At 43.4% G+C, this 21336-nt stretch overlaps 2 protein-coding genes across 2 annotated transcripts; both read left to right on the top strand.

Moving 5' to 3' along the window:
• Nucleotides 1–1522: 1522 nt before the first annotated feature.
• On the top strand, nt 1523–12107 carry LOC311506642 (amine sulfotransferase-like; the record flags this gene model as incomplete). The annotated part of the gene is made up of 7 exons (XM_084570684.1): nt 1523–1670; nt 1755–1960; nt 2650–2776; nt 5472–5566; nt 5668–5707; nt 11567–11698; nt 11772–12107. 7 exons carry the CDS (start codon nt 1523–1525, stop codon nt 11879–11881), a joined length of 858 nt encoding a protein of 285 aa, XP_084426810.1. The 3' UTR covers nt 11882–12107.
• A 4009-nt stretch (nt 12108–16116) lies between these two features.
• On the top strand, nt 16117–20966 carry LOC311506643 (amine sulfotransferase-like). The gene is made up of 6 exons (XM_084570685.1): nt 16117–17677; nt 17762–17967; nt 18657–18783; nt 18987–19081; nt 19180–19351; nt 19425–20966. Exons 1-6 carry the CDS (start codon nt 17530–17532, stop codon nt 19532–19534), a joined length of 858 nt encoding a protein of 285 aa, XP_084426811.1. The 5' UTR covers nt 16117–17529; the 3' UTR covers nt 19535–20966.
• Nucleotides 20967–21336: the final 370 nt, after the last annotated feature.

The raw sequence follows: 21336 nt of genomic DNA, 5'->3' as shown, positions 1-21336 counted from the left end.
ATATTCCTAGATACAGATAGATAGATATTCCTAAGCTAAACCTCACCAACCCTGTCTTTCACTATCCTTGATGAACAGCTGTTAAGAAGTGACTAAAGTGTTAATGTGAATCAAGAAAAGCTTTCTAACCTGTTTTTCAATTTAAAAAAATGAAAGACACATTAAAAGTAATCATTCAATCCGTGGTCTTTATTGAATGTTGATGATGAATTCATTTGTGTTTCTATATGGATGATGAAGGCTGCTTTGGTCACACTTCAGTTTTCTTCATCTAAAAAGAGAACAAGAGAGAAGAAACGGTTCATTAGTGAAACAGCATTACATTAATATATAAAAAATATTCTTTGTTATTAGATTACTCCCTGCTAACTCAGTGAACCTGCATCTTGAAACAAAACCCTGAACTTAAACTCAATGGGAAGGGATCAGGATCAAGTAGGGATGTCAGGACTGGTACTGGGGACAATCAATGCATTTTATTTTCATAAACAAATATTTGTTTTAGGTCTGCCATAGACCGAAACCACCAGTCTGTAGTGTCAAAAATCATGCACTTGGAAGAAGAGGAACCAAAGAAAGATGAGTAATAAACACACCTGCTATGTGAAGGTACTTTGTTCTGGAAAACAAAGTGAGTCTGACAGAAATTTGTAAATTGTGCAATGTGGATTTTAAATGTCTTAATCCAGTTTAAAGTTAAGTCGGTTCAACAACTGATTGGATTGCATGGACTTCCCACAGACAAGCATGTGGATATGAAGCTGTTGTGGAGGAATCTTTTTCTACTTTCTGAGGACTGAATTATCTGTGCAGCAGAAAGCTGAGATGAGCCTCCATTCCGTGGTTGTCATATTCTTCATCAGGTGAATGATGCACATGCACCCGGCCATCGATGTGATGTAAGAAGAAAAATGTAATTCATTAGAGCAGACCACCTTCCATTGCTCCCTGGTTCAGTTTTGATGCCCATTGGAGGCGATTTTGGCAGTGTTCTTTCTTGTGAAGTTTAACTCTATTTAACAGAAATGTAGCATATGCATAGATCAGATAATCAGTTATCAGATTTCTATACATGCATATTTGGCTTTATAAGTTTTATTTTTCAGCACAAACTCACCTATTCGTCTGATGTATCACTTAACAATGTATAACAGCTATAGAGTGTTCAACAAAAACACCTCAAAAGTAGGAACACTTTAAAACTATGATGGAGGCAAAAACATGTGTTTGTGTCATTGTTCATGGTGCTGCTGAACCACTTTTATCTCTAGCTTATCTACTTGACATAGAAATAAAGCTTGTCACTCCAAATAAAACTGTCTGGACAGGATGTTTAAACTATAAAAACCTGCTGCATTAATGTACATTTCATTGCTGCTGGTCACAGTGAGTGTGTCAAGGTTCAGATTAAAGCATATCAGAGAGGCAGCCAGTGACATGCCCCAGTCAAAGTCCAGAGTCCAGCTACTGCAGCTGGAAGAGCTTCCCACTCTTCTGTTCATGATTTCTTTTTGTGATTATCATGGAGCCGATCTACAGCCATCTCTCCAAGTATAAAAACTACAACTTTGCCATTGGTGACAATCCTCCAACTCCTGAGTACATTGATTCTCTCCAGAACTTTGAAATAAGAGACAGCGACATCTTCCTCGTCACTTATCCAAAGTCAGGTCAGTGAGGAAACGGCATGTCATCACTCTATTTTCATTTGATCATCTGTAACCTGTCACATTTTTATATATCTCCATCCATAGGCACCATATGGACCCAGCAGATCATCATCTCCATCTGTGAGTTGGGTGGGGGTCTGAGTGAATATGAAAACAACTCTAAGCAGATGCCTTGGCTGGAGTACAGGAGGGCTCAAAAAGACTACGCTCTGCGACCTTCTCCACGGCTCTTCAGCTCACACCTCATTCCGGCTCTCATGCCCCCAGGACTGAAAGAGAAGAAGGGAAAGGTCAGTGTCTGGTGCAAGCTCAGTTGAGGCAGAAAAAAACGTTAAACACAAACTTTGAAAAAGTTACCAATGATATATTGAGTCCCGGCTAGGACTGAAAATTATTTATCATGTAGTCATTTCCTGCATTATTTTGTTGAAATGAAAGCACAGAAAACAGCTTGAAGGTTTTCTTTAAACTCATGGCCCAAAGCACAAAAATAACATGTAAAGCAACATATCTCAGCTCCAAGCACAATGCAATGATAAAAAAGTTTACATGGTTTGCAATTAATTCAGATATTTTCCCCTGTTTTGCTTATTGTCATTTGACTTCAGGATTATTATTGTCCCAGGTAGGCAAAGAAAGGACAATGTTCAACAAGGGACTAAGGTAACATCATATTCGGTCCATAAATTGCAAGCAGTAACAGCTTTATTATCCATAGCTGCTACATTTGCAATTATTAAGAAATAATAATAAAAAAAAAATGAATAAAGGTAACGGATGTTTGACCTACTAGACAAAAGTTATGATGAAAAATCTAATTTGCGGTAGAGCATTACATTTTTGACTTTCTGATAAAGTCCCATTAAATAGTGAATAGTATGAATGGAGTTTGGCTTGAGAGTAGTTTGTACTGGATCTGTTTACATTCAATTAGTGGTTTCTCAGTAGCTTTTTTGTTATTATTATTATTTAACGTCAGATCGTCTATGTGATGCGGAATCTAAAGGACAACATCACCTCATTTTATCACTTCAGCAAGGCATGTTCTGACCTGGAGACTCCCGAGAGCTTCGAGCAGTTTTTGGAGCAGTACTTGATGGGAAACGGTGAGATACACTATATTACCAAAAGTATTCGCTCACCCATTCAAATGATCAGAATCAGGTGTTCTAATCACTTGGCCTGGCCCCAGGTGTATAAATTCAAGCACTCAGGCATGCAGACTGTGAAACAAGACATTTGTGAAAGAATGGGCCGCTCTCAGGAGCTCAGTGAATTCCAGCGTGGAACTGTCATAGGATGCCACTTGTGCAACAAATCCAGTCGTGAAATTTCCTCGCTCCTAAATATTCCACAGTCAACTGTCAGCTCTATTATAACAAAATGGAAGCGTTTGGGAAAAACAGCAACTCAGCCACGAAGTGGTAGGCCACGTAAAGTGACGGAGAGGGGTCAGCGGATGCTGAAGCGCATAGTGCAAAGAGGTCGCCGACTTTCTGCACAGTCAATTGCTACAGAGCTACAAACTTCATGTGACCTTCAGATTAGCCCAAGTACAGTACGCAGAGAGCTTCATGGAATGGGTTTCCATGGCCGAGCAGCTGCAGCCAAGCCACACATCACCAAGTGCAATGCAAGGCGTCGGATGCAATGGTGTAAAGCACGCCGCCACTGGCCTCTAGAGCAGTGGAGACGCGTTCTCTGGAGTGATGAATCACGCTTTACCATCTGGCAATCTGATGGACGAGTCTGGGTTTGGAGGTTGCCAGGAGAACGGTACATTTCAGATTGCATTGTGCCAACTGTGAAATTTGGTGGAGGAGGAATTATGGTATGGGGTTGTTTTTCAGGAGCTGGGCTTGGCCCCTTAGTTCCAGTGAAAGGAACATTGAATGCTTCAGGATACCAAAACATTTTGGACAATTCCATGCTCCCAACCTTGTGGGAACAGTTTGGAGCGGGCCCCTTCCTCTTCCAACATGACTGTGCACCAGTGCACAAAGCAAGGTCCATAAAGACGTGGATGACAGAGTCTGGTGTGGATGAACTTGACTGGCCTGCACAGAGTCCTGACCTGAACCCGATAGAACACCTTTGGGATGAATTAGAGCGGAGACTGAGAGCCAGGCCTTCTCGACCAACATCAGTGTGTGACCTCACCAATGCGCTTTTGGAAGAATGGTCAAAAATTCCTATAAACACTCTCCTCAACCTTGTGGACAGTCTTCCCAGAAGAGTTGAAGCTGTAATAGCTGCAAAAGGTGGACCGACATCATATTGAATTCTATGAGTTAGGAATGGGATGGCACTTCAGTTCATAGAATGAGTAAAGGCAGGTGAGCGAATACTTTTGGTAATATAGTGTACATCAGCTCCACTATGCTCAGTTTTGTTATTTTAACTGTTCAAAACATATTGACAGACTTACCTAACTAACATTACACTTAACATTACACTTATATAATGAATACAGGCTTAAAGTTGAGACTTCAAGCTTCACTTTGAAGATCCAAACTGGAGGAAGTGAATTACAGCTCTTTAATATGTAGTGCCCTCTATTTCAACTGACCTAATGCATAAGGCATAAATAGTATGGTATATATTGGGGGCGGCTGTGGCTCAGTAGGTAGAGCGGGTTGTCCACGAACCAGAGGGTTAGCGGCTCGATCCCTGGAATGTGCCGGAATGCGTGTGTGCTTGTGTGAGCGAATGGGTAGATGTGTCTATGACTGTAAAGCGCCTTGAGTACCAATAGGTAGAAAAGTGCTATATAAAAGCAAGGCCATTTACCATTTACCATATAAGTATTATGGTACAGGTTGTATTTACAGCATATAGACAATATTTACAGATCAAAACCTATGTACAGGTGAGACCATATATACAGGGGAATGAGCAGGATATACACAATGGTTGAATGAAGTGCTATAAACATATTATACAGATGTATTTGTTTGTTAAATGTGAGTAGACTATAAACAGAAACTATAACATAATTTACAATAAAGGAGATGGGCAGATGATAAATTAGATGATACAAAATACAGATGAAGTGAGCAATTAAGCAGTGCATAAACAATAAGCAGTAGCTGTACTGTGCAAACAGATTGTTTAAAGTGTGCGTGTGCAGAGCAGTCCAGTAGTACAGTGGTGATGGTGTAAAAGTCTTTGGTCAGTGAGGGAATGAGGACTTAAGGGGTGTGAGTGAATTGGTGTATAGGGGTCAGCAGGGGTCCGAATACAGTAAGGTTACAGCTCTGGGGAAAAAACTATTCCTCAGTCTGCTGGTCCTTGTCCAGAGGCTTCTGAAGCACCTGCCTGAGGGCAGGAGGGAAAATAGCCCATGTGCCGGGTGGGAGGAGTCCTTCAGAATGCTGCGGGCATGACGCAGGCAGCGCTTCTTCTGGATGTCCTCAATGGTTGGATGTTCCTGTGATGCGCTGGGCAGTTTTCACTACGCACTGCAGGTGTTTGCGCTCCGTGACAGAGCAGCTTCCGTACCAGATTGTGACACAGTTGGTTAGGATGCTCTGAGTCACGCAGTGGTAAAAGTTCACCAGGATGGCTGAAGACAGATGGTTCTTCTTCAGTGTCCTCAGGAAGAAGAGGCACTGGTGAGCTTTCTTGATCGCTGGAGGTGTTGGTGGGCCAGGACAGGTCCTCCAAGATGTGGGTCCCCAGGAACTTGAAGCTGGAGACACGCTGGAGGCCATCCCGTTGATGTGAATGGGGTCATGCACGCTTTACCAGATACTTTATTTTAAATGTGTGTTAAATAATGAGACACCTTCTATCATTCAGTTTTAGCATCATCCTGGTTTGACCACATCAGGGAGTGGCATTTAAAGAGAGACCAGTACAACATCCTTTTCCTGACCTATGAGGACATGATTTTGGTGAGATGTGGTTTTTTTCTCCATACATGGTTCATTTGAAAACACATGCTTGTATCCCTCTCTAGAGATGAAGATCTTATCTCTGGTGGCTTCTCTTTTAGGACCTGAGGGGAGCAGTTGTGAAAATCTGTAGCTTCTTGGGTAAAAACCTGAGTGAAGGACTTCCAGTTACGACATGGCGTAGGCAGCCGCAGGAAAACTCGGCTCCTCCAGACCCGCGACAAAAACAGCCTAAAACGGAGATAAAACCGACGAATGAACACAAGATTCAACAGGGAACGTTCCACTACAATGAGCGGTCCCCAGAAGTCGAGTAGGAGAGACACTAAAACAGCTAAACAAGACGAAATGAAGACCGGCCAGAAGCAGCTAACGTTAGCGGCTACATCGCCACCCGGGGCTAATGACGGTGAAACAAGCGGTGTGTCGGAGATATTAGCAGAGTTAAGGAAGCTCCGACAGGAGAACGGAGAGGCTTTCCGGGATACCAAAGTTACGTTAAACAGACTGGAAGCATCCGTGGGCGAAATTAAGCAACAGATGGAGAAGCTAGATGAGAGAGTAACCGAGGCGGAGAACAGGGTGAGTGCTGCAGAGGACCGAAGCATGCGGCAAGAAAGAGTTGTGGGCTATTTGCTGCGAAGAGAAGCTAGCCTGGCAGCTAAATGTGATGACATGGAGAATAGGATACGGCGCAACAATGTCAGGCTGTACGGGATAAGAGAGGGCGCGGAGAAGAGTGACATGTTGGCGTTTATAACGGACTTTTTTCGCTCGGTGTTGGACTTGCAAGGAGTGGATATCAAGCTTGAGAGAGCGCACAGAGCCCTCGCGCCGAAACCACAGGATGCAACAGCACCTCCGAGATCCATTATTGTTCGTTTTCTAGATTTCAGTGTGAAACAAACAGTACTGCAGCAGGCGTGGAAACAACGAGACATTCAGTTCCAGGGCCAGAGAGTGTACTTTGACCAGGATTACTCGCCCGACTTGCAGAGAAAAAGAAAGCTAATACGGGAGGTGATAAAAAAGCTTAAGGAGAAAAACATCAGAGCCAATTCACCCTACCCGGCGCAATTGAAACTTTTTCTTGAAACGGGAGTGAAAGTGTTTCCCTCGCTGCTGGAGGCGCGGTCAACACTGAAGGAACTTGGCGTTGAGGTGGAGGTGGAGGAGCGGGACGTACTGGAGAGTGAACTAACGCAGCACGGGTGGTCAACCCGGGAGAGACGGAAGAAAAACAAACAGCTGAACCTCGCGGATGTCAGAGCTTTCATCCACGGAGACAACGGAGCAGCATAAGCTAACCAGGAGGTCGTGAGTAATGTTAGGGATGTCGAGTATAAAGACTGTACAGCGGTGAGGGAACAGTTGCATCATCATTCGTCGGACGATAAAAAATAATATGCAGACAGTAGAAAATGGCTATAGACTGAAAAATATGTGATTTTTTTTGGGGGGTGGGGCGGGATCTGGAGGGGTTGAGGGATGTATTATGCATACTCTGGCGAGAGTATTGCTGATAAGGCAACGAGTTTTTCATCCAGGGATGCCCTGGTGGCTCTTTGCGATTGCACTTTGTGTGTATCTCCCGGAGAGTTGCAGCTCTCTGCCCAATTCAGAACGGGGGTGGAATGCTTCTGGACTTTTATTTTGTAATGAAAAGATTGTTTTTTTTCTATTTTTGAGGCAATCTAACGGGCAATTGGAAGTTCAGTGTTGTTCATTGCACAGTTTGAACATTTTACGTTGTATATTTGTTTCTAATGTTAAATGTTTTTCGGCAGGCATGTGGATACTAAGAGAGTTTACTTGGGTTTTCATTTATACATGGCAAAACGGTAAGTCAAGGTACAAGCTAAAATATGAGGGATATACAAGCTTGATTCCTAATTAAACAATATTAGAGTATGAACACATTAAACTTTGTCAGCTATAACATAAATGGAATTAATCACCCCATAAAAAGGACAAAAATGATTAATCAGTTGAAAAGGTTGAATTGCTCTGTAGCGTTTTTACAGGAGACTCATTTGAATGTGAAGGAACATAAGAAATTGAGAAGGGGGTGGGTGGGGCAGGTTTTTAGTGCATCGTACGAAAGTGGCAAGAAAAGAGGGGTAGCAATTTTGTGCCACAGGTCCTTAGGTTTAATTCCAGAAACAGTGCATGAGGATAAAAAGGGTCGCCATATCATGGTTGTAGGTACAATTAGGAATGTCAGTATAACAATTTTGAACCTTTATGCGCCGAATGAAGATGATCCGGGGTTCTTTAAAGAAATTGCTGCACTTTTAGCTGAACATGCAAAGGGAATCATTATAGTGGGAGGAGATTTCAATTGTGTGGTGAATCAAAAAATAGATAAACGCCCATATGAACAAAGCCTTAGAACCCAAAAAGCTAAAGCATTAAATAGTATGATGGAGGAGCTTGGACTCGCAGACATATGGCGCGTAAAGCACCCTAGGGGCAGGGATTTCACCTTTTTTTCAAAAGTGCATAATGGCTATTCCCGAATTGATCTTTTTTGTGTCTCAAAACAAGATGCTCATAAAGTTACAGATTGTCGCATTGAACCTATAACTATTTCGGACCACGGACCGGTTGTAATGTCAATTATTCTAGAACCTGAAAAATATTCAAAACAGTGGAGGTTGAATGTTTCCCTACTAAACGACTCTGATGTGGTACAAAATATAAAAGAGGAAATTAATAATTACTTGGATCAGAATGATAACGGGGAGGTGTCATTGTCTACTTTGTGGGACGCAGCAAAGGCGGTGCTTAGGGGGAAGATAATTGCACTCTCTTCTAGGCTGAAAAGACAGCGAGAGAAAAAACAAAAAGATTTAGAAGACAACATCAAAAAATTTGAACAGGAACACAAAAAGACAAATGATGAAACCACTTTGAAATCTCTTAGCCAGTGTAGACGGGAATTAAATGATTTACTGACGTACAAAGCGGAAGGCACACTAAGATTTACGAATCAGAGGTATTACGAATCAGGAAACAGAGCCAGTCGGCTGCTGGCTTTTCAGTTGCGAAAGGCACAAGCTAGCCGAGTGGTTTCGAAAATTGTTAATCCCTCCACCAAAAAAATTGTCTCCCACCCTAAAGATATAGCGGAAGCTTTTTCTACATATTATAAGGCACTTTATGATTCGCCGGCGATAGAAGAGAAAGCAGGGAAGATTAGATCATTACTTGGAAAAATTAATTTATCAAAATTGCATGAGGAAGAGTCAAAACTAATGGCAAAACCGATTGAAAGAGAAGAAATCGAGGAAGTTATAAAAAATTTGAAAAACAACAAGACACCGGGGATGGATGGATATCCGGGGGAATTTTATAAATGTTTTAGTAAAGAGATCACACCCCTTCTCCAAAGAGTGTTCAATTATGCCCTCAAAGAGAGAGACCCTCCTAAGACATGGTCAGAGGCAGTAATTTCTGTGATTCCAAAGGAAGGGAAGGACCCTACAAGTTGCGCTTCATACAGACCCATAAGTTTGCTTTGCGGTGATGTTAAGATATTGAGCACAATAATGGCTAGAAGAGTCCAGGCGTGTATTAATAAAATAATCAAATCAGATCAGACAGGATTTATACCTGGTAGACAAGGAATAAATAATATTAGACGAACACTAAATTTAATCTCGGTGGCTCGCAAGACTCAACGAACTTCAATGCTTCTCAGCTTGGACGCTGAGAAAGCATTTGACAGAGTAGATTGGTTGTATTTGCAGCTCACATTATAGAAAATGGGATTTCATGCAGATTTTATTAATTGGGTCAAAGTACTGTACTCAGGACCTCTGTCAAGGGTTCGAGTTAATGGATGCATGTCTGGACACTTTGAATTGAAAAGAGGGACTAGACAAGGATGCCCCCTGTCGCCGCTATTGTTCGCGATTAGCATAGAGCCGTTAGCAGAAATGATAAGGGTAGACCCTGGAATACATGGAATATTTGATAGAGGGGGATTGCATAAAATCTCGCTGTACGCTGATGATGTCATTTTGTACATAAGTGACCCCCTAACTTCTATCCCAACACTTCTTAAATGTTTGGGGGATTTTGGGATGGTGTCTGGGTATAAAGTTAATGAAACTAAGTCTGAAGCTATGATGTTGGTGGGAAAATGGCCACCTCAGTTGGACAAAGAGGTTTCATTTAATTGGTCAACACAGGGATTTAGATACCTAGGTATCACCATTACTACAGAAACATCACAGCTATACAAAGCGAATTATGGTAGATTAATAGCTCAGATAAAATCGGATTTGACACGATGGGAGATTTTACCGCTTTCATTTTTTGGACGAATTGAAACCATTAGAATGAACTTGCTCCCAAGGTTATTATATCTTTATCAATCATTACCTATTTGGATACCAGCATCAACCTTTAAGTTACTAGAAAAGTTGATTTCTGCATTCATATGGCAGAAAAAGAAACCGAGAATTAAATTAAAAACGTTAACCTACCCAAAGGATCGAGGAGGCCTCAATTTTCCCAATCTGAAATTATATTACTGGGCAGCACAGCTCCGTGGATTGGCAGAATGGTTAATGCAAAACGAGGAGACAAATTGGTTAGACTTAGAAAAAAACTCATGTCCCCAAATGCCCCTTGAATCGTTGCCATTTTTAGAGCGAAAGAGTCTCAAAATAGATAACGAATGGATGAAGTGCACCCTGAGAGTTTGGTTCCTGGTTCGGAAAAGTATGAAGGCACCTCTAACAATATCAAGAGCAATGCAGATTGCGAAAAATGTGGAATTCCTTCCGAACATATTAGACACTGGGTTCAGGGAATGGGCAGATAAAGGACTTGTTACAATAGACCAATTGTTTGAGGGAGACGTTTTAAAATCATTTACACAATTGCGAGAGAAATTTGGTTTGGGTCCTACTGATCTCCACAGATTTTTTCAAGTGAGAAGTTACTTAACGTCACATAAGGAATGGAACATGCTTCGACGACCTTCTAGTCCTATTGAACTGTTTTGGATAAAAATTATAAAGGAAAAGGGAAGTACGAAAATTGTTTCACAAATATATAAATGTCTGCAATCCCATATGTCAGGGAACAGTCTTGACACAAAGGAAAAGTGGGAGCTGGAGATGAATGTTACTATTGAGGATGAGACATGGGAACGGGTGTGTGAAGAGGGACACAGAGTAACAAGTAGCCCACTGTGGAAGGAATTCAGCTGGAAATTAAAAATGAGGTACTTCAGAACTCCATTCCTGGTAGCAAAATTCGATAAAAATAAAACAAATTTATGTTGGAGGAATTGCAAAAAAATTGGAGATCACACACACATTTTCTGGGACTGCCCGAAATTGAAACCATACTGGGAGGGGATTCGTACAGAAATACTTTCCATTTTGAATGTTGATTTACCATTAGATCCGCTGTACTATGTTTTAGGAGCAATTCCAGAGGGAAGTATGGATAGGGAAAAGGTATACCTGCTGAACATCCTCCTGTTGGTGGCAAAGAAAATGATAACTTTGTCCTGGCTTAAACCACACCCACCTACCCTACATCAATGGAAAGATAGACTAATGACAGTGTACTTGATGGAAAGAATAACAGCAAAACTCCAGGTGAAAATGGACTTATTCTTAAACCGTTGGGCCCCTGTAATTGCTTATTTTAGACTATCAGTGTGAGATAGCCCAAAACTGACTTTATGGTGAAAATGGCTAAAACTAACACTTGTCATCTGAAGTATTTTCCCCTTTGATTTGTTTATTCATTTTATTTTATTCTTACTGGGTGATTCCTCTCTACCAGATGCCATGGATTATTATAAAAAAAAAAATGTTTTTTTTTTTAACATGCTTGCCGAATTGTAAATATTTCCCCTTTGATAAAGGGTACTGTGTACTGCTTTGTTTTGATGTTTGTTTGAATGGCCTTATGAGGCAGTTGTGTACAATTTGAACATGCATAAGTATAAATAAAAACACTTTGTTCAAAAAAAAAAAAACCTGAGTGAAGCCGACATCCAGCAAGTTGTAGAAAAGGCTACATTCAAGACCATGAAGAAAGACTCAAAAGCCAACTATGAGTTTGTGCCACGAGACAACATCAGTGGAAACTTCATGCGCAAAGGTAACAAATTACAGCTCCTGTACAGAAATGAATGAACAAAACAGCTATCAGGAAGGTTTGGTTGTCATTACAGGTCAGATCGGCGACTGGAAGAACTTACTTACTGCTGAACAGAGTGAAAGAATCGATCAGCTCATCAAGGAGAAACTTGGTGATCTGTCTCTGAAGTTCATCTCTGAATAGGCAAATGTTCTTATTCCTAGAAAGCTAAACCTCACCAACCCTGTCTTTCGCTATCCTTGATGAACAGCTGTTAAGCAGTGACTAAAGTGTTAATGTGAATCAAGAAAAGCTTTCTAACCTGTTTTTCAGTTTAAAAAAACTGAAAGATACATTAAAAGTAATCATCCAATCCGTGGTCTTTATTGAATGTTGATGATGAATTCATTTGTGTTTCTATATGGATGATGAAGGCCGCTTTGGTCACACTTCAGTTTTCTTCATCTAAAAAGAGAACAAGAGAGAAGAAACGGTTCATTAGTGAAACAGAATTACATTAATATATAAAAAATATTCTTTGTTATTAGGTTACTCCCTGCTAACTCAGTGAACCTGCATCTTGAAACAAAACCCTGAACTTAAACTCAATGGGAAGGGATCAGGATCAAGTAGGGATGTCAGGACTGGTACTGGGGACAATCCATGCATTTTATTTTCTCGTCTCTCGTCTCGTCTCGTCTTCTCCCGCTTATCCGGGTCCGGGTCACGGGGGCAGCAGCTTCAGCAGGGAAACCCAGACAGCCCTCTCCCCAGCCACTTCAGCCAGCTCCTCCGGAGGAACCCCCAGGCGTTCCCTTGCCAGACGAGAGATATAATCCCTCCATCGTGTCCTAGGTCGGCCCCGAGGTCTCCTTCCGGTGGGACATGCCCGAAACACCTCTCCAGGGAGGCGTCCGGGAGGCATCCTTACCAGATGCCCTAGCCATCTCAACTGGCTCCTCTCGACGTGGAGGAGCAGCGGCTCTACTCTGAGCTCCTCCCGTATGTCCGAGCTCCTTACCCTATCTCTAAGGCTGAGCCCGGCCACCCTGCGAAGGAAACTCATTTCGGCCGCTTGTATTCGCGATCTTATTCTTTCGGTCATTACCCAAAGTTCATGACCATAGGTGAGGATTGGGACGTAGATCGACCGGTAAATTGAGAGCTTCGCCTTTCGGCTTAGCTCTCTCTTCACCACGACAGACCGGTTAAGCAACCGCATCACTGCAGATGCCGCCCCGATCCGCCTGTCAATCTCCCGCTCCCTCCTACCCTCACTCGTGAACAAGACCCCGAGATACTTGAACTCCTCCACTTGAGGCATGACCTCCTCCCCGACCCGGAGTAGGCAGTCCACCCTTTTCCGACTGAGGACCATGGCCTCAGACTTGGAGGTGCTGATCTTCATCCCAGCCGCTTCACACTCGGCTGCGAACTGCCCCAGCAAGAGCTGAAGGTCGCTGTTCGATGAAGCTAAGAGGACCACGTCATCTGCAAACAGCAGAGACGAGATTCTCCGCCCACCGAACCCGATACCCTCCCCCACCCGGCTACGCCTAGAAATTCTGTCCATAAAAACTATGAACAGAACCGGTGACAAAGGGCAGCCCTGGCGGAGTCCAACCCTCACTGGGAACAGGTCCGACTTACTACCGGCTACACGGACCAAACTCACACTCCTTTGGTACAGGGACTGAATGGCCCTTAGTAAGGAGCCATCCACCCCATACTCCCGGAGCACCCCCCACAGGATGCTCCTGGGGACACGGTCGTAAGCCTTCTCCAGATCCACAAAACACATGTGGACTGGTTGGGCAAACTCCCATCTCCCCTCCAGCACCCTAGTGAGGGTAAAGAGCTGGTCCATGGTTCCACGTCCGGGACGAAAACCGCATTGTTCCTCCTCGATCTGAGGTTCAACAATCGACCGGACCCTCTTTTCCAGCACCCTGGCGTAGACTTTGCCGGGGAGGCTGAGGAGTGTGATCCCCCTATAGTTGGAACACATCCTCTGGTCCCCCTTTTTAAAAATGGGGACCACCACCCCGGCCTGCCACTCCAGGGGTACTGCCCCCGATGTCCACGCAATGTTGCAGAGACGTGTCAGCCAAGACAGCCCTACAACATCCAGAGCCTTGAGGTACCCGGGGCGGATCTCATCCTCTCCCGGAGCTCCACCGCCGCGGAGTTGTTTCACTACCTCGGCGACTTCTGCCCCAGAGATTGGACCACCCAACCCCAGGCCCTCCGGCTCTGTTTCCTCTATGGAATACGTGTTGGTGGGATTGAGGAGCTCCTCAAAGTATTCCTTCCACCGCCGGACAATATCCCCAGTTGATGTCAGCAGCTCACCACCCACACTGAAAACAGTGTGGGCGTGTTGCCGCCTACCACCCCTGAGGCGCCGGACGGTTTGCCAGAACCTCTTTGGAGCCGATCGATAGTCTTCTTCCATAGCCTCACCGAACTCCTCCCACGCCCGAGTTTTTGCCTCAGCAACTGCCCTTGCCGCGGATCGCCTGGCCATCCAGTACCGGTCTGCTGCTTCAGGAGACCCACAGACCAACCATGCCCTGTAGGCCTCCTTCTTCAGCCTGACGGCTCCCTTCACCTCCGGTGTCCACCAGCAGGTTCGGGGGTTACCGCCGCGACCAGCACCAGCGACCCTGCGACCGCAACTTGAAACAGCCGCCTCAACAATGGCGGAGCGGAACATGGCCCATTCGGACTCAATGTCCCCCACCACCCCCGGGACGCGGTTGAAGCTCTGCCGGAGGTGGGAGTTGAAGACCATCCTGACAGGTTCTTCCACCAGGCGTTCCCAGCAGACCCTCACTACTCGTTTGGGTCTACCAGGTCTACGTGGTGTCTTCCCCTGCCATCTGATCCAACTCACCACCAGGTGGTGATCAGTTGACAGCTCTGCTCCTCTCTTTACCCGAGTGTCCAGAACATACGGTTGCAGGTCAGATGATACGACTATAAAGTCAATCATCGACCTACGACCTAGGCCGTCATGGTGCCAAGAGCACCGATGAACAACCTTATGTTCGAACATGGTGTTAGTTATGGACAAACTGCGACTCGCGCAGAAGTCCAATAACTGAACACCGCTCGGGTTCAGATCAGGCAGGCCGTTCCTCCCAATCACGCCCCTCCAGGTCACGCTGTCGTTGCCCACATGAGCGTTGAAGTCTCCCAGCAGGACAATGGAGTCCCCAGTCGGGGCACCATCCAGTGTCCGTCCCAGGGCCTCCAAAAAGGGTGGGTACTCTGAACTGCTGTTCGGCGCATATGCGCAGACAACAGTCAGGACCCGTTCCCCCACCCGAAGGCGTAGGGAAGCAACCCTTTCGTCCATCTGGGAGAACCCCAACGTACAGGCAGATAGTCCAGGGGCAAGCAAAATGCCCACCCCGGCCTTCCGCCTCTCACCCGGAGCAACTCCAGCAAAGAAGAGAGTCCAACCCCTCTCAAGGACTTGGGTTCCAGATCCGACGCTATGTGTCGAGGTGAGGCCGACTATATCTAGTCGATAGCGCTCCACCTCTTCCACAAGCTCCGGCTCCATCCCCGCCAGAGAGGTGACATTCCATGTCCCAAAAGCCAGCTTCCGTAACCGAGGATCAGACCGCCAAGGCCCCCGCCTTGGCCTGCTGCCCAATCCACAAAGCACCAGACCCTTCATGAACCTCCTGCGGGTGGTGGGCCTACAGGGAGGCGAGTCCATGTCACCAGTTCGGGCTGGGCCCGGCCAGACCCCATGGATAAAGGCCCGGCCACCAGGCGCTCGCCCACGAGCCCCAACCCCAGGCCTGGCTCCAGGGTGGGGCCCCGGTAGCCCTCCGGGCCGGGTACACTTTCTCTTGCTCTTATTCTTCATCAAGGGTCTTCTGAACCGTTCTTAGTCTGGCTCTTCGCCTAAGACCAATCTGCCTTGGGAGACCCTACCAGGGGCAAATTGCCCCGGACAGCATAGCTCCTAGGGTCATTAGGACACTCAAACTCCTCCACCACGATAAGGTGACGGTTCAAGGAGGGTTCCAAATATTTGTTTTAGGTCTGCCATAGACCGAAACCACCAGTCTGTAGTGTCAAAAATCATGCATTTGGAAGAAGAGGAACCAAAGAAAGATGAATAATAAACACGCCTGCTATGTGAAGGTACTTTGTTCTGGAAAACAAAGTCTGCCTGACAGAAATTTGTAAATTGTGCAATGTGGATTTTAAATGTCTTAATCCAGTTGAGAGTTAAGTCGGTCCAACATGACTGGATGGCATGGACTTCCCACAGACAAGCATGTGGATATGAAGCTGTTGTGGAGGAATCTTTTTCTACTTTCTGAGGACTGAATTGTCTGTGCAGCAGAAAGCTGAGATAAGTCTCCATTCCGTGGTTGTCATATTCTTCATCAGGTGAACGATGCACATGCACCCGGCCATCAATGTGATGTAAAAAGAAAAATCTGATTCATTAGAGCAGACCACCTTGCATTGCTCCGTGGTTTAGTTTTGATGGCCATTGTAGGCGATTTTGGCAGCGTTCTTTCTTGTTAAAGGGGAACTCCGGCGCAAAATGAACCTGGGGTTAATAACACATGTGTACCGAGTTCGACCGTTCTCTGGTATTTGTTTTCATGCATTTGTTTTGTTAGTCATATTTTACCAGTTTTCTTGCAAACCGCTATTTAGCGTATAACGCTAGCCTTCGGGGCACACCGACACATAAAACGAAATCGCTATTTCTATACCACTAACAAGGCTCACAATATCACCACACTTACACGGTAGCATAACTAGGGTCTCTACATGTAAACCGAAGCATTGAGAACTTTGCAAGTATACAGGTAGTTTATTAAAAAAGGAATACAGTACCGTTCGCGTCCGGCTCGCATATCCAAGCGGGCGCCATCTTGGGTAAACTGAACTCTCTTCGTTCAGTGCTCTCAGTGCTTTCTTCCGGCAACAGACAGTTCAGATCCCCAAGATGGCGCCCGCTTGGATATGCGAGCCGGACGCGAACGGTACTGTATTCCTTTTTTAATAAACTGCCTGTATACTTGCAAAGTTCTCAGTGCTTCGGTTTACATGTAGAGACCCTAGTTATGCTACCGTGTAAGTGTGGTGATATTGTGAGCCTTGTTAGTGGTATAGAAATAGCGATTTCTTTTTATGTGTCGGTGTGCCCTGAAGGCTAGCGTTGTACGCTAATTAGCGGTTTGCAAGAAAACTGGTCACATTTGACTAACAAAACAAATGCATGAAAACAAATACCAGAGAACGGTCGAACTCGGTACACATGTGTTATTAACCCCAGGTTCATTTTGCGCCGGAGTTCCCCTTTAAGGTTTGCTCTATTTAACAGAAATGTAGCATATGCATAGATCAGATAATCAGTTATCAGATTTCTATACATGCATATTTGGCTTTATAAGTTTTATTTTTCAGCACAAACTCACCTATTCGTCTGATGTATCACTTAACAATGTATAACAGCTATAGAGTGTTCAACAAACACACCTCAAAAATAGGAACACTTTAAAACTATGATGGAGGCAAAAACATGTGTTTGTGTCATTGTTCATGGTGCTGCTGAACCACTTTTATCTCTAGCTTATCTACTTGACATAGAAATAAAGCTTGTCACTCCAAATAAAACTGTCTGGACAGGATGTTTAAACTATAAAAACCTGCTGCATTAATGTACATTTCATTGCTGCTGGTCACAGTGAGTGTGTCAAGGTTCAGATTAAAGCCTATCAGTGACATGCCCCAGTCAAAGTCCAGAGTCCAGCTACTGCAGCTGGAAGAGCTTCCCACTCTTCTGTTCATGATTTCTTTGTGCGATTATCATGGAGCCGATCAACAGCCATCTCTCCAAGTACAAAAACTACAACTTTGCCATTGGTGACCATCCTCCAACTCCTGAGTACATTGATTCTCTCCAGAGCTTTGAAATAAGAGACAGCGACATCTTCCTTGTCACTTATCCAAAGTCAGGTCAGTGAGGAAACGACATGTCATCACTCTATTTTCATTTGATCATCTGTAACCTGTCACATTTTTCTATATCTCCGTCCATAGGCACCATATGGACTCAGCAGATCATCATCTCCATCTGTGAGTTGGGTGGGGGTCTGAATGAATATGAAAACAACTTTGAGCAGATGCCTTGGCTGGAGTACAGGGAGAATCGAGAAGACTACGCTCTGCGACCTTCTCCACGGCTCTTCAGCTCACACCTCATTCCGGCTCTCATGCCCCCAGGACTGAAAGACAAGAAGGGAAAGGTCAGTGCCTGGTGCAAGCTCAGTCGAGGCAGAAAAAAAACTTTAAACACAAACTTTGAAAAAGTTACCAATGATATATTGAGTCCCGGTTAAGACTGAAAATTATTTATCATGTAGTAATTTCCTGCATTATTTTGTTGAAATGTAAGCACAGAAAACAGCTTGAAGGTTTTCTTTAAACTCATGGCCCAAAGCACAAAAATAACATGTAAAGCAACATATCTCAGCTCCAAGCACAATGCAATGATAAAAAAAAAAAAAGTTTACATGGTTTGTAATTAATTCAGATATTTTCCCCTGTTTTGCTTATGGTCATTTGACTTCAGGCTTATTATTGTCCCAGGTAGGCAAAGAAAGGACAATGTTCAACAAGGGACAAAGGTAACATCATATTCGGTCCATAAATTGCAAGCAGTAACAGCTTACATTAACCATGGTTGCTACATATGCAATCATTAAGAAACAATAAAAAAGTGAATAAAGGTAACGGATGTTTGACTTACTACACAAAAGTTATGATGAAAAGTCAGATTTGTGATAGAGCATTACATTCTTGACTTTCTGATAAAGTCCCATTAAATAGTGAATAGTATGAATGGAGTTTAGCTTGAGAGTAGTTTGTACTGGATCTGGTTACATTCAGATAACTGTTTCTCATTAGCTTTTTTGTTATTATTATTTAATGTCAGATCGTCTATGTGATGCGGAATCCAAAGGACAACATCATCTCATTTTATCAATTCAGCAAGGTATGTTCTGACCTGGAGACTCCCGAGAGCTTCGAGCAGTTTTTGGAGCAGTACTTGATGGGAAACGGTGAGATACCTAAGCTTCACTATGCTCAGTTTTGTTATTTTAACTGTTCAAAACATATTCACACATTTACCAAACTAACATTACACTTATATAATGAGACATGCTCGATGGCCATCCCGTTGATGTGAATGGGGTCATGCGTGCTTTACCAGATACTTTATTTTAAATGTGTGTTAAATAATGAGACACCTTCTATCATTCAGTTGTAGCATCATCCTGGTTTGACCACATCAGGGAGTGGCATTTAAAGAAAGACCAGTACAACATCCTTTTCCTGACCTATGAGGACATGATTTTGGTAAGATGTTTTTTTCTCCATGGATGGTTCAATTGAAATCACATGCTTCTATTCCTCTCTGGAGATGAAGATCTTATCTCTGGTGGGTTCTCTTTTAGGACCTGAGGGGAGCAGTTGTGAAAATCTGTCGCTTCTTGGGCAAAAACCTGAGTGAAGCCGACATCCAGCAAGTTGTAGAAAAGGCTACATTCAAGACCATGAAGAAAGACTCAAAAGCCAACTATGAGTTTGTGCCACAAGACAAGATCAGTGGAAACTTCATGCGCAAAGGTAACAAATTACAGCTCCTGTACAGAAATGAATGAACAAAACAGCTATCAGGAAGGTTTGGTTGTCATTACAGGTCAGATCGGCGACTGGAAGAACTTACTTACTGCTGAACAGAGTGAAAGAATTGATCAGCTCATCAAGGAGAAACTTGGTGATCTGTCTCTGAAGTTCATCTTTGAATAGGCAAATGTTCTTATTCCTAGAAAGCTAAAACTCACCAACCCTGTCTTTCACTATCCTTGATGAACAGCTGTTAAGCAGTGACTAAAGTGTTAATATGAATCAAGAAAAGTTTTCTAACCTGTTTTTCAATTTAAAAAAAATGAAAGACACATTAAAAGCAATCATTCAATCCGTGGTCTTTATTGAATGTTGATGATGAATTCATTTGTGTTTCTATATGGATGATGAAGGCTGCTTTGGTCACACTTCAGTTTTCTTCATCTAAAAAGAGAACAAGAGAGAAGAAACGGTTCATTAGTGAAACAGCATTACATTAATATATAAAAAATATTCTTTGTTATTAGATTACTCCCTGCTAACTCAGTGAACCTGCATCTTGAAACAAAACCCTGAACTTAAACTCAATGGGAAGGGATCAGGATCAAGTAGGGATGTCAGGACTGGTACTGGGGACAATCCATGCATTTTATTTTCATAAGCAAATATTTGTTTTAGGTTTGCCATAGACTGAAACCACCAGTCTGTAGTGTCAAAAATCATGCACTTGGAAGCAGTGGCGGAGCCAGAACGTGGCTAATGGGCCTGGAAAAATCAGGATGGGCCTGATTATTTTTAAAGCTGATATGAGATGTGTATAAAAGTTTTATGATATAATAAAATCTGTCAGGCCACTGTAAATTAGCCTATGGTACAAAGAATATCTGATCTGATCGGCTATATCAGATCATCATTTTATGCAATTAGTACGATCAGCAGTAATGTCTTAATTCACCGATCCGATCAATGACGTCATTTTTTTGCAGATGCTCCCTTTGCATAGACTGTTTAAAGTAAAACAAACAGGTCTTCAAACACGCAAAGCAAAATAGACAGGTCTCATTGGTTTAAATGTGTTTTTTATGTCTTTGTGGCGTTTGTTTTGAGCTACGTCACTATGTGCCGGACAATAAAGTTTTTTGAATCTTGAATCAGCAGATGATGGATACAAACAAATAATATGTCGGTGGCGTGGAAACTCTTCGGAGTAAATGAGACAGATAAAAGCTACAGTACCTACAGTCGAAACCAATACTCCACAATTAAACCTCTATTCCGTTTAATTTCACCGCCTTCACTTTCAGCACCTCGGACAGTTCAGTGCGCACAATCCAATAATAACAATACATCACAGCTATTGAAATGTCAACCAAATTGAAAACGTTTAAGTTCAGAACTTCTTTACATAACCACAATCACAACATGCCACGACTGGCCAGAATACATAAAATAAAACCACTGTCTTACCGGCAGTTTTTACACAAGGCGAAGTCTTCTTTGCGTTAAACGCATTGATTATGTCATCATAATCCGAACTGTTTAGGTTTAGCCATTTTGAACAGCTGTATCCACCTGCTCCAGTATCATAATATCCCACCTTCTGATCGCTGGTGAACTGAAGTGTCGCGCGACATCATCACGTGAAAGATTAAGTTCGTTTTTATTTTTTTGTGTATATAAATTCTAAATGTTCAAGAAAATAAAAACCACAATGACACTTTTAAAGCAAACTTTATTAAAAAAAATAATAATAATAATAATTCATGAATCTGACTGGGTGGGCAATCTGTCAATCTGGGTGGGCCTGTGCATATCCAGGCCCATAGCTCCGCCCCTGCTTGGAAGAAGAGGAACCAGAGCCATAGAGAGAGAAGAGGAACCAAAGAAAGATGAATAATAAACACACCTGCTATGTGAAGGTACTTTGTTCTGGAAAACAAAGTCAGCCTGACAGAAATTTGTAAATTGTGTAATGTGGATTTTAA

Source organism: Chelon labrosus, assembly GCF_963514085.1.
Source record: "Chelon labrosus genome assembly, chromosome: 21".
In the NCBI taxonomy this organism is placed as follows: Eukaryota; Metazoa; Chordata; class Actinopteri; order Mugiliformes; family Mugilidae; genus Chelon; species Chelon labrosus.
The sequence above is the reverse complement of the archived record's forward strand: the minus strand, read 5'-3'. Positions and strand labels throughout refer to the sequence as shown.